Below are 17,431 nucleotides of genomic sequence, written 5' to 3'. Positions count from 1 at the left end.
CAAATTTAATATAGGATTCATCTAGTAAATCTGCCAGAATCTACAAGATAATTAAATAATTTGGGTGTTACCCCTATTTTCAGCCTTTAGTTGGTTTGCTCTCTGCGAATATATTATAGCGTCCGCGAATATGGCTTTCCATTGCACAACAATGTTAGACTTCCCATCTGAACATTTACTCATTGCACATGGCGCAGCTGATCAATTTAAGAAAAAATCTAGACCTAGCGAATTGAAGTGTGAATAATTCTTATTAATAGTTGTAGCTATTTATTTAAGAAGAAAAAAATCAAATGGTTGACTTGGACGCACTGTACTTGGTGTACTCTTAACTTCCTTGAAATATATTTATAGCATTTAAGATACCAAAAGTAAAAAAAGTGAAGCTGTTTTTCTAACGTGTGTTCATGGAGCTTAGTATCTTCATGATGGCCGACTTAACTGATATTGATACGTAGCTACCTTGATTGTTTTTCATCTTATTATTTATTTTTTCGAAATGATATCACTGAACATATTTTTTGATCTCTCTATTTAAATCGATATTTATTTACACTCTTTATTTATTTGATAAAGTATTTAAGCTTATTGAACTAACACTTCTTTCGTAACAAAGTATTTATATGGTACATTTATATGTAACTTTTGCACCACTTCGAATTTTCTTTTTACTATCTACAATCTACAGAACAAGTAGGGAAAGAGTTATATATTTGAATCACGAACAAATTATATACACATAGAGAGAATACAGTAATACTATGTAGCAATATGTATAAAATTTCTAGTCATATGGAATATTTACATACTTTAAGCGTATTTATGAGACCAAAAAAGAATTATATTGAACATTTTTCAGTGTTTTCTCATGTGCTTTGAATTTGGATTAGCGATTGTGGATTACGAACTTGTGGGTTTTTAGTTGAATGTAAGAAGGGAATTTGTGAATTTAAGATTTTCGGAAACAATCTATTATAGATAAAAGTATGCGATCTTCAGTCTGTTATGTAATTAGGCAGTTGTATATATTAGGTGGGCACTCGCAAAACTAAAAACGATTCAACTATTTATTGAAGAACAAACCAGGGCAAATTGTATTTATTCAAAAAAAGGGACGCACATGTTGTATTTGTTTATATGTTTGTACAAAACACAGACCAGCAAGCTACAAGTATATATTTTGAAGTCCATAGTTTCCACACTACTAATCTTTACAGTGGGTTGTATCGAAATAATAGTAAAATTGTGCCGATTACAGAGTTATGATTTTTAATTTCCTGATTGACGGCAGATTAATTTAAAGCAGAAGCGGTAGTGATTCGGATAACATTAAAAGCGCGTCGATTACTTATTTTGGCAAACATTGCCGTGACGCTACTCCCGATGGATAATAAAGCAATCCTTATTCTTTTCTGGCTAGTTTTCATGGTCATTTTATTGTCTAATTATGTACTCTTTGCAAGGAATAACTTATTTCTTAATTGTCTACTGTTATGTCTCCACTTATGCTCGTTTTTTATCTTCCTTGATCATAGTAGCTTTGACGCTAATTTTCATACAGCTTTCGACTTTTATAAACAGTAGATATCTCATGTTTCTCTGATCCGCACATGCCTTGGCTTTCATGTTAATCCCACGATGTAGGCTATATACGCCGTTTGTCGAACTCGCAAACGAGCCAAAGCGCTTAGACCACGCATATTGTTCGTTTTTGGCAATATACTCAAATTTTCCTCATCTTTGCGGCATATGGGACTAAGACTGCCTATGTGAGCTCAAAAAAGTTTTCATTTTGCAAATATCTACATATTTTGGGATCACTTTATTCCCTTCATCAGTACTTAGATCATTTTGATGGGTCTTAATGGGCAATTTCCCTCGTCGGTGTCTAGTGATTTTTTCGGGCCGTTTTGCATTATTTCCGGTTTCTCCCATGCGTCCAACCTTACTCGCGTGTGGTACTGGTTTTACGTTGTCTGTTGTTACCGATTGTCATTCTTCGATAATGTGCATAGCCACCGCTGATCTCACCGTATTCATTCCTGGTCTTTTGGCGTATCCCACCCTCTTGTAACCTTGTCGTAATGATTCGTTTAGTCTGTCCTATATAAATTTTGTCACAATTACTTATTTTCTAAATTCCGCTTTTTTTCTCTTTCTTTAGTGGATCTGTTTCACTACTCAGTGGTTTTTTGATAGTGATTATTTTTACTGGAAACGACCACTTTTATGTTAAATTCCATAAATGCTTTTATTTCATAGAACTTATTGGACATCGGTATGCTTGTCCAATTTGTTTCATCTTTCGTGCTCGGTTGTATGCTGGCTTCTACTTAGTCTCTTTTGTTTTCGTTCTTCCCAGCTGTATGTCCCTGTCAAAAACTGCCTTGGTTAGTGGAGCGCAAAGCCTACGGACCATTAAATTATATGCTGCTATGCTGCAGTGTCTGCCGAAGTCGCTGTTATCGTTCTCTGGGTTGCTGTAGATTTCCTATATACTTCGAATTCGAGTTTGCTGTTGTTATTTATAATTCGCAGATTTTAGAATGACAGACTGAAGGTTAAAAGACCCCGGAGCATCTAGGACTGACCCGAAAGTGTTTGACACATTATCTCAGGCCAGGCCTATTCAGCATCCCTCTTTTCCACCTTAAGCGTGCCTTGATTGAAATGTGCCACTCAGCTCCACGTGTTTTCACTCTGCAGCATGGTATCCGAGGACGTAAGACACACTTCCATTGAAAGATGATGGCGATGGCGCTCCCACCTTCTGCAGAAGAAAAAGGTTTGGCAAGCATCATCCATCACATCCTTGCAATAAATGTAGTCGGGCTACCGTAATTTCCCGATTGTGTGCAGGTAAAGTTGAAAATACCCATGTCCGCTGAGCAGCTGGGTTAGGTAATAGTCAACTTCAACGTGCTTCCGATTAAATCATGGCCGTAAGTTTTTTTTAAAAGATGTATGCGGTGTTGCCAATCTGTTCGAAGAAGCTTATCTTCATGTCTATCATGATGCCGAGGTATTTGACTGCCGGCTTCGACAAAACCATGGTTTCACCAACCTGAATAGGGAGGACTGTGGGAACCTTCTCCTTGGTCAGCACAACGATTTCGATTTTCTCTACAGCTAGCGAGAATCCATGCTCAGCCATCCATTTGCCGTGCCACCGAACCAATTGCCAGTACCTCGGGCATGTGACGCCACCTCGAAGAATCGAAGGCATTTCTTACGTTGCGGGTTACAAAGGGTACCACTCGCCGACAGTGGCGACTGTGTGCCTCAGCCGCTTGGACCAGCTTCTCGATAGCTTCAATTGTGGATTACCCTGCTCTGAAACCAAATTGTGTTGGTGAGTAGTCTCCCGCAGCACGTATTGCGTCAATCAACGATGGCTTGAGCGCCATTTGCTTGAGCCTTGGGGTCGCCTTTGCCCTTGCTTATCGAATCCTTCCAGCGGGAGGAAAAATCATCGGGCTCCTTTATTCGTTGCTGCTTGGTCTACTTGGTTACCATCTTCTTGCTGTGTCCCCGTCGGCGGATCCACACTGTTTCCTTTTGTCGATTGTTTGTTCCCCCTCTGGCGGGCTTAGGGCACTGCGTTTTGTGCAACTAGGGGCGGCACTAGCAGTATGCTTTTTCCTCAGCTCCTCTTCGGAAGTCTTCGAGGAGTTTCATTGATGTGTAATAAGGTCCAGCAGTTCTTCTATCTCCATTATGCCACTTTTGACACCCATGGAGTTTTTCGCTGGACAATGGTAACAGCCTTTATTTTCCGTTCGGCCACCTTGTACTTCTTGAGCCTTTTTTCCTCTACCCTTGTTCTTCAGATGAGGTTGAAGCATAACCCGTTATTACACTCGAAACCAGTCATTTTTGTCCCTGTTTCGATACCGAGTGAGCTACAACGAACCCACGAACAACGTATCTTCTGCCTCACTTGCAAGTGATCGGCAATATTGAACCTCAGTTTTAGGGCTGTGGGGAGTTCTCCCCCCCTGACGACGTGACATCATCTCTCGTTTCTTATTTCAAACAAAAATGAAAAACTCAACAAGAGGGACCAGAAAATGCTTCAGGGATATTTTTTTCTAAATGTATTTGGAATAGATTACCCAAAAACTCACTACGCTAATCATTGAAAGTTTTAAGAAATTTTTTTTACACTATTTCTGCGACTTACAGCCCAGATCACAGACTTAATCTCCTTGTCTGTTAAGTCGACTCTTCCGTTAATTTTGTTATAGTCGTTTTCAGCTTCCATTAAAGATGGTAAATGGCAATTGGAAACCAAGAGAATTTCTTTCGAATACATTCGGAGTACAAGTACAACGCTGGAGTTGATATTGGCTTTCACTTCTGGTTAACTTTTCAACGAATTTAGGCGCTCTCTTCCTGTTCTGCATATATATCCCAAATGCGGGATATGTGTTTAAAAAATGTTTGACGTGAAAAAACGATCAAATGCTAACCGTACATTAAGGATACTAATCTTAGAACGGCTCTTTCTCCAAATGGTAGACTCCCCGAAATATGCAAATGTCATTCGGATCGGTCAAGTTTCGTTTTGATTGCGAACTACGAATTCATGCTGTCATGTTTGTGCATTCAGCAATTCGTATGCCCAAGATATGCAGGAATATCAACAAGGATTTTGTCTTGCTCAGTTGCCAGATGGTATCTTGGCTGGAAGTCTTGATGATTCTTTGATCCGTACAGAAATTGCTACTGGATTTTCGGTTTCTTTGCCAAATTTGGATTTTTTCTGACTCTGGCGGAAGATCTGTTTCACCCTCAGCATTTGTTTACCCAAAGACTCCTAAACATCGACATCCCATTCTGTTTCTTCGTACAATATGCACTCGACATCCTCCAAGGAAATTTATCCTCATGTGGCACCCGAACCATGCAGGCCCTCTCGGAATCGGATACTCGGTAATTATGGTAAAGTTTCTTCACACAAACTCACATAGGGAAAGTCAAACTATTCATTAAACTACGCACCTTTTACGAAGGAATATGAATGCCGATGAACTGTGCCATAGTCCATATTCAGTCATTATCCAGCAACATTACGTGCTGCAGAAAGGTTACGATGAGCATTTCAGGGGAAATCTCCGGAGAGAGATAAAGCATGCTGCAACTGACGAATGCTACACTGGACATCCCAAATGTTGAAAAGGCAGTCAACATTTTTATCGAGCCCGTGCTATAATTCTCGTTTCAGTAGGTAGCCAAACAGTATGACCCGTCGAAATTGAATTTAATCTCGCCGATCCCTGCGATTTGCTATTCTGGTTAAAACAAACCTGTCACCGTTACGTGCAAAACAAAACCTTATTAAAATCGATTTGGTATCTGTCTGTTTCCTGTTCACTTCTTAATGTGTTCTTAGTGGAGTATAAGGCAGTGCTTCAGTTCACTAAACAGTTCAGTTCAGTTCACCAAATGCTGTGCAAGTGATAAGTTCACAGCAGCGAGACAAACACAATAAAAACACAGCCATCTATGACGACTGGGATTCGAACCCAGAGGAACAAAATGAAGAGACTGATGCTCTGTCTCCTCAACGATCGCACCATCATATGCCCATACACCACTAAGGGGTGAAGAGGAAACACTACCTTTCTGTGTACCAAATTAAAGGTATAAAGGTATAAATACTTTTCGGAGAAGTTCTTAGTTTTGAAATCTGTTCGAAAGAAGGAAGTACGGATGTTCGAAAGTCACTTATTTCAAGGGCTCATTAATGTTCGTACATGATATAATATAAATAAAATACAATGTAGATCATAATATGGAGTACAATCCACTTCTGACAAGGTTATCTCTCCTTCCATTACCTAAAAATACAAACATCAAATGGAAAGATTTGTTTAATTCTCCTTTTTATTGACGGACCAAATATTATATCTCAAGTTTATATTATTGTAACTCCTCAAATTAATTGCGAGGAGTACAGAAAGTTATCAGATTTTTAATAGCAAAAGTATAAAAATAAATTCTAGTCATCAAAATACATAATAAAAAGAACGACTAACAGTTTCGTCCAGGGCAGAGGTAACTCTTCGATAGCTGCCTCACCTCTACTCTGGGAACAAACAGATGACAAATAGCGATCGCCTTTTCATATTATATATACTCGCAGACACGACGTCGGATCGTATTATATGTACACTAACCTAGTTTAAGTCCGAATATAAAACACTACCTGTATACGGTTTTGATTACGCTGCTCCCAGAGCAGATGTGAGGCAGCGTTCGATGAACTGCCTCTGCTGTGAACGAAAGCGTCAGTTGCCCTTTCTAAAATCTGTGGGTGGTTGGCCTAAAAAGAAGGGTGCATGAGCCACAAAAGTGGAGGAAAGTTTCTTCCTAATTGATCTGGATTGTCATCAAGTGGATGCGGAATCATAACCCCTCAATAATCAAACAAAAAACTCATAACATCTTCCGAAAAAGCAGAAAAATTAAGATAGAAAAAGTTATTTTCGAAAATTCCTCCAGTTACATTGATACCTGCCTTCAGGTGTCGTGAATATTTATCAGTCGCGTCAAGTATTACATATTGTCTGATTTTGTGAGATGTTTTCAACAACGACAAACCTGAACAATCTTTCGATTGGATTCAGTTGGGGTGAATGTAACGGCCATTCGTGGACAATGATTGAAAATAGGTTTTACGATACAGTGTGATTTATTTCGCAATGAGCAGGAACTTGATCTTATTGGAAGGGTTAAGAATAGTTTGCTTTTTCGAACGCTTGTGCTCCCAACCTGTATAACACAAAGATGATATTGGCCCATATCATGCAAACATTAATGGGAGTCAAAGCGTCGCTTGTTCTTATCGCGAAAATATACGGCGCAACATCGTTACCCTTCGAAGTCTCATCGCATTCTTGTTGTTGCCTAAATTTAAAAATAATTTCCTCGTAGGTGCGGAAATTTTCATGGTTTACCTTCGTCATAAAGAAGTCATCGGTTTCGTCTGAAGATCATTTGGCTAATAGAGCATCGATGGCTTACTTGTCAATTTCGTGAAAATCTTTTCCATAATCATTATCATCTTGGTTATCTTCGAGTCTAGGCCTGCCTTAATAAGGAACTCCAGCAACCCCCGGTTTTGCGCCGAGGCCCACCAATTCGGGGGGTTGTATGGCCACATTTTTTTCCAGGGCTTTGCTAGCATATGTGGTGTGATTTCCCTGCAAGTGTATACCAAATTGCGTCCTTTATGTTATACTCGCTAGGACTATTTTCTATGGTTTCAGACTTATTCTTAACGTCAAAAAGAGCCTACGTGTGTTGACCGATAGAAACTACACATTCATAAAACCATCGCACTTTTCACTTGAAAGTCTTCATCCATATCTTGACAATGATGGGTCGTACAGTTGTTTAAGGCAAGTGGCGCTCCCTTAGGTAAAAGGCTTATCTTTAAAAAACGGATATTAAATGAACTTGAAACACTGGTGGCACCCATTACATCAGGACGAGTCGCGACTGAGGCATGAGCGCGTCATCCAACCATCTGCCTTCGAGAACATCTTTCTTGGGTCAGGTGGTGTTTCACCTGGTTGCATGACGACATTCTGAATTGATTCAATATGTCGAAGATGTACTCTCGCCAACTCATGGTTATTGTTCACGCATTTCGAGAAAACCCGACTTGTAGAACCCATCGATTCTCTTGTACTGTTTGTTCATAGCATCATGAAGGTATCAACGTTGATGATGAATATTATCAGATCGCCGTCTTTGCCTTTCACGTAGATATTTACATCCTCAAAATTGTTTCTGCCCCAAAAATGTGTAAATGTTCGTTTAAATACTGATGCCAACAACGTTCAGCTTGACTAAATCCATTCAAGGACTCTATTCTGTGAAATTCGCCTGCATAACATCTTCTCAGCCTTGTCGATAATATGTTTGGTTTCATACATCTTTTCAATGATGAACTTTAAAATGTTTCTGGTGTATTTCAGGACTTCCACATAAATTTAATTTTCAATAATACGGTTCAGAAAGGCAGTGAAGGCGTCGAACTGTCTTATGTGCATCCCACGTTATACCGCGAGGGTCATGGAAAGACGAATAGAGCGAAAACGCACAGGAGCATACGTCTCACCGTAATTCATTCCAGAACATTAGCAGATGCCTTTGCAACTACCCTGATCTTCCGTTTAGTAATAGGGAACCATCAACCTCATATTTATTCCTCAAGGCTATTCGGCTTTCTGAAGTTAACTGATCTTTCGAACGGTCCACCAGATCCCAAACGTCGTTCTTTAATATCGAATAAGATTCGTTGGCCATGGCTGCATCCATTGGTTCCTTTCTGGGTCAGACGCTGCGAATTTAATTCGAACATCTGCTGTGCACATGGTATTTGGATTATCTTAGACTTCGTTAGTCTACCTGGTTTTTCTGCGAGACCCTTTTTGGATCTTCCTGGTTTACACTTTATCGAAGTCGCGATTTCGTAGTTGGAACCGCATCTAGAATTGGGGCTAGGTTCAAATCAAAGCCCAGAAAAGGTTCATGCTCGTTCAAGGCATTTTCGAAATGTGACTCATCATTCTCTGGAACGAATTTGGTGTCTCACAAACTTGGTGATATTTGATGTTAATGGATCTCTCGTTACGTCAACGGTATCTGTCTCGGCAATATTAGTCAGCTGTCCCGGATAGAAGCCGGTCTTGTGGAAAGACATTTTCATTATTCATACCCGAAATCGATGATTATGCACTCCCCGACAATTGCCGCTCTGTTTCGTCCTTCTCTCTCTGTTCCAAACCGTTTGAGTAATGTGTCAACGACTGGTTGATTATTCACTTTCTCTATTTGTCTTGTCCACTGCTACTAAGCAGATGTCTAAATTTTCGATAGGAAGTACACATTATATTAATGGATTTCTCCAAAGCCTTTAAGTCCGTTAATCATACGATACTTTTGTCTAAGCTTGCTTTGCTTAACATTTCCCAGTCACTGATAACATGAGTCGCTTTCTATCTCTCTGGGCGTTCTTGTGGTGCCTCTTCTGACGGTTGCATATCCGGTTAGTTATTTCTCCTGTGGTGTACCACAAGGATTCATTCGGGGCCACTAATGATTTTATTCTTGAATAACGGTGCTTGTTTGACGTCGATGACCTGAAGGTTTTTTTCGCTATCGCTTCCTTACTCGACTGTGTGCCTATAGTCGCACTTAGACAGTCTGATTTGCTGATGGTCTATAAATGGGTTGGCACTAAACGTTAGTAAATGTCATTCGACGTACTATTCTTTCAGGGCCTTTCGACTCTATTTTCTCACTTTCTTGACGGCCTCCCTTTATTAAAGCCTTGGTGAAACGTTCGATGATAAACTCCGCTTCGGCTCACATTGCCTTGATGTTAGCATACGTTTTCCGGCTTCAGTTCTTTCCAGCCCTTCTCAACACTTTTCAGTTGAAGCATCCTTTAGTATTGCTCTTTTGTTTGGCACCCTTCCGAGCAACCGTGCTCTTGAAAAAGTTCGATGTTTACTTGTTTCGACTCTTTTAATTTTGCTTACCTAAAACACCGCAGAACCTTTTTTGATATATGCATTATCTTTTCATTTGGTCAATGGATTGGAGAGGCATAACCTCGGAGCACTAAGGCCAAGTGGTCCATTGTACTCAATTTCCTCATCTAACGAAATACCCACAATTTGCTTATGTGTCGAAGGATTTCCGTTAGTGAATGTGCTACTATCGATTGCTATCGGGGCACATCAGCATGAAAAATCCGATATCTCATGCATCCATAGACGAAGTATGCACATAGGCAATGCTCCGTGTATTCCGTTTTCTCATTGCAGGACGGATACTTACGTATCATCTTGCGGAATCTCTACTGTGAGCATATGGTCACTTAGTGAACTATGTGACTATGCCAGTAAGAATGGCCATAATACTTCCGCAAGTCTTCCTACTTTTTGACAGAACAAACTTTCTAACGCGTTTGTTTGTTTCTGATAGGAAACGTTCGTTGTGTCTATTAGCATTGTTCTCAATTTTTCATAGCAGCATTAGCTAAGCTATTGACACTCCGATTGCTGATTCCTGTCCCGGCGAGGAAAAGATTGAACCTTCTTTCGCAAAGGCATCTCGGATTTGATTTCCCTTTACACGTTAGCGACCATGTCCCCAGGGTAGTGCCAGCGTACTAAATCTAGAATTAAATCGGCTTGTAAATTCCCAATCGATTCTTGAGAACATCAGATTGCGATGCGCCTATTCTTCCCTCGTTTAGTAGTGAGTAGCTTGAGAAACTTCCCCTTCTTTCTGTCCTGTTTTTAAACAATCCATGCACAAGGCCCCGGTATATTCCACTATGGATTCTTCTGGTTCTTCCCAGAATAACTTCACATCTTCTATCAAAAGGAAGTTTGTCTTTCAGAAAATCAGAAGGTCTGATGCTGGTCTGGCCTATTGTATGGAATGTCACAATCTGTTTAAAATTGCTGAACACAAAATATGTAGCAAGCAAGCATATGTAAGCTGGGTATATTTCTGCATATAACAGTAAAATGACACACGAAACGACTGCAATGTCGATCTCTTCGTTTCCAACCTATCCGAGCGATACTTCTCCATATATCCTTGTGCATTCCCGTAGTATGTTAAAATCAATACTCACCAGCCAGCCCGTAAATTTGAGGAGTTCTCCCGTTAAAATTCCTAAACTGCTTGATAATCAACTAAGATAAATTTCCGTAAAGACAACTTTGCGTTCAATACTTAACCTGAGCATCAATCAACAAACTTCCATGAGTTTGCTCCCTTATACAACTCAGATGCATAAAAATATTCGCCTGAAACATGCACTATGGAAAAAGATATTGTTTCCGGTGACCATCCTGATTTCAGGACTATGGGTTCCTCCGCCTATAAACACTATTTGATGAGTTTGGAAACCGTTCTAGTACATGAGAATTTTTTAGCCGTTGTGGTCCCACACTTTCTCGTTTGATTACCTTTATTCTCAAAAACGGTGACCCTACTCTAGCTGTGAACTAAGGCCCAATTTCCTCTTCTTCCTCGTGCCCTAAAATCCTCAAAAGATGCAGCACCGACTAAATCTGTCATCTCTCAGCGAAGAAGCCACATGTGCAATTTCGTTGCTAAATATGTTTCAAAGATGGTCGCGAACATCGTGTTCATGCGTTAAAACACTATTTGCTTCAGGAGATCTGCTTTTGTTGCAAGGACGTTTAATCGATACACGCTTTCCAACTTTTGCCAAAGTTCTCTTAACGTCGGGCATTCTTCCACCTATTTCAATTCGGTTGACGAAATTCCCAGAAGCTTGGCTATAACGCTTTCATGTGGATTTTTCACGTATCAAAATTGCCTACGTGTCCAGATGGCTCAGTGGTTAGAGCGTGGCGGAAAGTCGCGATTCGAATTTCATTGGTGGCAGAAGAACTGTATCGTGACTAGGTCTCGGATACCAGACTCAGCTATGAATGAGTACCAGAGTCAAATCAGGGTAATAATCACGGGCGAGCACAATGCTGATCCCATTGCCTCCTGCAGTGTACCATAGACCTGAAGGGTACTGTACGGTCTTGAATGAAGTGCTCTAATATACTTCAAGGCTCAGATCCAATTGCATTGTAGCACCAACGATTAACATTATTATAAAATTGCCTTCGTTTGTTCGAAAAAATCAGAATCCTTGCTCGCGGTTAAATTCGGTTTTGCTTGTTTACTACGTGTCCTGAGCCCAATGTGAGGTTCCCACGATCGTGAAATAATATCCGACGCACTATTAGTTAAATTGGAGATTTATAAGCAATAAATTACATAAAGAGCGGCTGAAATTGGCATTACTACACCTAAAAACGATACAGTGGGATTCGATTGGAATACTTTTAACAAGAAGCCCTGGGGATTAATCTATTTAAATTTCATTAGAGAGAATGCGTATAAAAGCCTTTTGATATTAGCGTTTTTGCCATATATTTTACTTTTGATTTAATTTAATGGAACCTTCCTCGAAATGAATATTTCTAAGGAGAAGCAGCAATCTTTCATCCTAATCTTAAAAAGCATTCGCAGTTGATCTTCAACATTAATTTCTATCACATGCGAGATGAAACTAGAAACTCAATCTGCCAACCACGAAAAACTAAAGTACCTTTAACATCATGAGCTTATGTAACAGGCAAAATTTTTATATTTTATATGTCTGGTCTCCATAACCTGATTGAATTTTACTATTTCATAGTTTATTCTATTAAATATTAAATTGTTTATTTGAAACATTTAAAGCGATTAGTAAATGGTAAAATTGAAAGTATTAAAAACAAAAAACTCAAAATTTTTTAAAATCTAGTCACGATTCTTCCATTTTGAAAAAAATTTCTTGAAGAAAATATCATAATATTCATATTGCCTCTAGGGAAACTATAGCTAACATACAAATATGTAAATTAAAAAAGTTACAAGTTATATAAGTTAGTAATGTTTGTAGAAATGTAGTAACGAAGAATTAAAAAAAGAAGAGAAATCAATTAGTCAAAAGTGCCGTCTTTTGAATGAACTTATCATTAAGCATCCTTTGTAAATATGAACAGCGCATTCTGTACGTAGTCGACGTAGAAATTAAAGGGAACAATGTTCCGTTCAAGAAATATTCAAGTTCAACAAACTCCCTACCTTAACGTGGAGCTTCTTGGTTAGTAGCTATAATCCTACACGATTCTTCCGATTGCCTCATATGTTTCAAAGCCTTAACGATTTGAGTAGTGAATAATAAAGAAACTATAATAGCTTTACCTTCCGAAGATGAATAGTATTACCAAAAAAGTTCAACTGATTTTTCCCTAATATCTCATTCATATTTTGAACTGCATATGCTTGTAAGAGTTTTATGGCCACTAAATATGGTACAGAATATTGAGGACGACTTATTTTGACCAATTTCCTATAGTGTGTGCCAATTTATTGTAGTTGTAGTTTTCCGGACACCGCAAGTTTGTTGTGACTAACGAAATATTTCTTGAATAGCTGCATTGAGTTATTAACAATTAAACATAGCAAATAGTAAATTATGCATATAAACATAGCAACAATCACTCTATCCTTTGAAGTTTTTATTATTTCAACTAAAATAAGCGACTAGTGGACAACAACTTGGAAATTATCGAATGATGATGAAAAAAGACTTAAATTTTAGTAGAATGCAGACATTGTTAAGCGAAATATGATATTAAAAAAAATAAACGATTGAAAAACAACATTAGGACATAGAGAACTTTGAAATTTTCCATCGCTACGCAATCGGAAAACAACAAATAATGATAATTGAAATGCAAAACAAAATATCCAACATATCTCTAAAAAAGTACATTATATACACTCATTTGAACAACGTAAAAGAATCTCGACTACGAAAATATTGAATAAACGAAATAATAGATACCCAAAAAGCTACCAGTAATGAAATAGAAAGATTTCTCTTGCGGCACTAGATTTTTAGCTTTTAGTTTTGGAAATGCATTTTTCCATTTTATAGAGGTCTAAACTTGAATCTAGTTTTTTTTTTCTCTTCTGTGTTATGGATTACTTACTCGTAACGTTATTTTCTACACACTGCACAAATCAAATTGACTATCTTGAAAAGAAAACAATGTCTTCAGCGAAGTATTTATTTCCGAATGAGCAGTATTAAATTATATAATATAGATTATTGTTGAAAAAAGGAATATTAGCCAAAATAAAAGGTAACAACAAAACTGGAGCGTTAAATTACTGTTTATAAGGTGTATAGTGGTCGTTTCTTTCCCAGTCGTGTGTAATGCACACATGTTTCTCATCCCAAATTCAGCAGCTCAATATGATTTGTTTGATTCCCTAGCTTCCTTCCACCACAAACCCTATTTTCCCTAGTTTACTTTTATCAAATCGATTCCGTAAATCACCGTAACGTCTCAAATCGAAAATTTACCGGAGTGTCGTCAGGTCTCTCGCCCTCTAAGTGTTGACTGACTATAAAAGACAATGAACGGCGCCTGATGTAGCACGCCATAATCACATCCAAAATGAGGATATCCGCGATCGATATGGGGTTGTACCAATCGTGGAAAATTGCAAGAAAAGTGTCTTTTATGGTATGGACATGTAGTTTCCGCTGACAAGAACTCACTTGCCTGGTCTAAATATCGAATTCCATGGGAAATGACCAAAAAGGACACCCAAAACAGTGATGGTTTGATACGCTGGGCACGATTTGAAAATCATCCAAAGAGCTTTTCATCATCATCATCAACGGCGCAACAACCGGTATCTGGTCTAAGCCTGCCTTAATAAGGAACGCCAGAAATCCCGGTTTTGGGCCAAGGTCCACCAATTCGATATCCCTAAAAGCTGTCTGGTGTCCTGGCCTACGCCATCGTTCCATTTCAGGCAGGGTCTGCCTCATCTTCTTTTCTTACCATAGATATTGCCTTTATAGGCTTTTCAGGCTGGATCATCCTCATCCATACGGATTAAGTGGCCCGCCTACCGCAACATATTGGACTGTCTGACCTGACGGTCATGGTATCACTCATATATTTCGTCGTTATGTAGGCTACTGAATCGTCTATCCTCATGTAGGGGGCTAAAAATTCTTCGGCGTATTCTTCTCTCGAACGCGGCAAAGAGTTCGCAATTTTTCTTGCTAAGAACTCAAGTCTCCAAGCAATACATGACGACTGGCAAATTCATAGTCTTGTACAGTAAGAGCTTTGACCCTATGGTGAGACGTTTCGAGCGAAACAGTTTTTGTAAGCTGAAGTAGGCTCTGTTGGCTGCCAACAGCCGTGAGCAGATTTTATCGTCACAGCTGTTATCGGTCGTGATTTCCAACCCTAGATAGGAAAAATTATCAACGGTCTCAAAGTTGTAGACTCCTATCTTTATTCTTCCCGTCGGGCTAGTGCGATTTGATGTTGTTGATGCTGATGTTGCCATTATATATTTTGTCTTCGCTTCATTGATGTGCAGCCCAAGATCTCGCGCCATCTGCTCGATTTGTATGCAGTTTGTACGTCTCGGGTCGTTCTTCCCATGATATCAATATCGTCAGGATAGGCCAGTAGTGGGGTGAACTTGAAGAGGATCGAGCCCCTCGCATTTACCTCAGCATCACGGATCACTTTTTCCAGGGCCAGGTTAAAGCCGACGCATGATCGAGCATCCACTTATCTTAGACCGCTGTTGATGCCGAATTGCCTCGAGAGTGATCCTGTCGTTTTTATCTGGCTTCACGCATTGGTCAGGGTCCACCTAGTCAATCTTATCAATTCGGTCGGGATACCGAATTCTCTCATGGCCGTGTACAGTTTTACCTTGGCTATGCTATCAATATAATATGCGGCTTTGAAGCCGATGAAAAGATGGTGCAACTGATGTCCATATTCCAACAGTTTTTCCATCGCTTGCCGCAGAGAGAAAATCTGATCTGTTGCTGGTTTGCATGGAGTGAAGCCTCTTTGGTATGGGCCAATGATCTTCTGGGCGTACGGTGCTATCCGACCTAGCAGGATAACGGGGAATATCTTATATCTCAACAACGTGATACCACTATAATTACTGCACTATGTGATATCCCCCTTTTTATGTATGGGACAGAAAATGCCTCGTTGCCAGTCGTCAGGCATTGATTCGCTGTACCACACCTTAAGCATAAGTTGGTGAACCGCTTGGTGAAATTGGTCACCTCAATATATAATCAGCTCGGCTGTGATTCCATTGACTCCTGCGACTTATGATTTTTAAGCCGATAAATTGCACGGATTGTCTCTTTTATGCTTGGTGTTGGCAGCATTTGTCCGTCGTCTTTAGTTGACTGGACCTCGAACTCACCGACATTCTGGTTGTTCAGCAGTTCATCAAAATACTCAACCCATTGCTCCAATATGCCCGATGTCGTCAGATTTCCTTCTTTGTATCGGCAGGGTGAGCATCGAGGCGTCTAAGGCTTCATCCTGTTGACTTATTGGTAAAACTTCCTCGCCTGGTGCGGCTTCTCTCTGTACTTTTCGAGTTTACAGATCTGTTGGTTCTCCCGGGCTATATACTAGCTTACATTCATCGTCGAACCAGCCGTTCCGACTCTTTTTGCGGCTGGAGCAAAGTATATTTGTGGCCGTATTAATGATAACATTCTTCAGGTGATTGTGAAGATCATTTGTTGATGCTTCATCTCCAGGATCTCTGTTGACTGCGTTTATTGTGGCATCCACTTCTCCCTTATAGGTGTTACGGAGGGCTGTACTGTGGATGGCTCAATGTTTACTTTCGCCTGATTTCCGCGCAAACCAAGTACTTCCAACAACCATTTTGTGTGACACTACTAATTGAATCCGCAGTCCGTTATGATTTGCATGTAAGCTACAAGAGCTTGTTCCCTTCATTAGTGTTAACAAGACTTGTTAGCATTGATGAAGGAAACAAGTGGTTCCCGAAATATCGGTATTTGCAAAATAAAAATCAACACTAGGGAATAGGAAAAAGAAGTCTTTTATTATTTTAAATAATTAGAAATACCACGTAATTACACTGAAATGAAATCGTTGTCCGCAGCAGACAAATGTCTCTGTCTGCCTCACAAATCAAAAAGACATCAGTCAGACGAATCTTTGAGCCTGCATTAAACATCAGACTGTCTGATGTGTGAAACAGATATAGAGATTTTTCTGGCGCAGAAAAGGGTTCTGTCTGTCAGACATGTGTCTGTCTGGTGTCTGAAACATGCGTTTGTTTGTCTGTTGGCTGAGGCAGCCCGAGGCAAAATCTATCGTCTTTTGCCATTCCCAGTGGGCGCTAGCAGAACGGTCGTGTCGGTTCCAGTCAGCGCGCTCCTTAATGCGGCTAACTTTAAGTAAAATTCTTAAAAGGAAAAGTTTCGTTTAATTATAGATTTTATTTAAGGATTGCAGAAACGTGTTTCGGACATAACATGTACCTTTCTTCAGTGCTGGTTTTGTAAGCGGGTAACATTATTTCCCAAATTGGTGAGCTTCGGGTCTGCCTTCACTCTCCTTTCCCTTCACCACGTTTGAAAATGATATCTTCCGGTTTTCTCTTCTTCCGACCACTGCTTTTCCGAGGTGCCAGGGTTCCACATCCCTCTTCAGAGATCCATACCCTTTTTACGGAATTGCGGCTACGTGGGTTTCGATATCAGCTTCAGCCGTCCACCTCAACTGCTCCACTTTTTTGGAAGTTGAGCCCTTATTTCATTTCTAGGTTTCTTGGTCTGTTAATTCTTAACGTCCATGGGTGAATAACTAATACCAAATGCTAGGCTGAAACACCTAGAACTAGGAAGTATCTTAAAATTCCCGTCGGTTATAGCCCTGATCTAATTATGGTATATTAGGAACACTATAATCATTAGAGCAGCACCGTA

At 39.7% G+C, this 17,431-nt stretch overlaps 1 protein-coding gene across 2 annotated transcripts in view; it reads left to right on the top strand.

Annotated features, from left to right (window-relative positions):
- LOC119657927 (post-GPI attachment to proteins factor 2-like) overlaps nt 1-17,431 on the top strand; it is a 29,009-nt gene that overhangs the window by 7,758 nt on the left and 3,820 nt on the right. Inside the window, exon 6 of one of the 2 annotated variants that reach the window (XM_038065114.1) lies at nt 84-853. The exons of the other annotated variant lie outside the window; for it this stretch is intronic. Within the exon in view, the coding sequence (XP_037921042.1) occupies nt 84-247 (164 nt within the window). The 3' untranslated portion in view covers nt 248-853. Of the gene's footprint in view, nt 1-83; nt 854-17,431 lie in introns of those variants that run through there. 2 annotated transcript variants of the gene reach the window in all.

Source organism: Hermetia illucens, chromosome 5 (genome assembly GCF_905115235.1).
Source record: "Hermetia illucens chromosome 5, iHerIll2.2.curated.20191125, whole genome shotgun sequence".
NCBI classification, from domain to species: Eukaryota; Metazoa; Arthropoda; class Insecta; order Diptera; family Stratiomyidae; genus Hermetia; species Hermetia illucens.
This window is presented reverse-complemented; position numbering and strand designations above follow the sequence as displayed.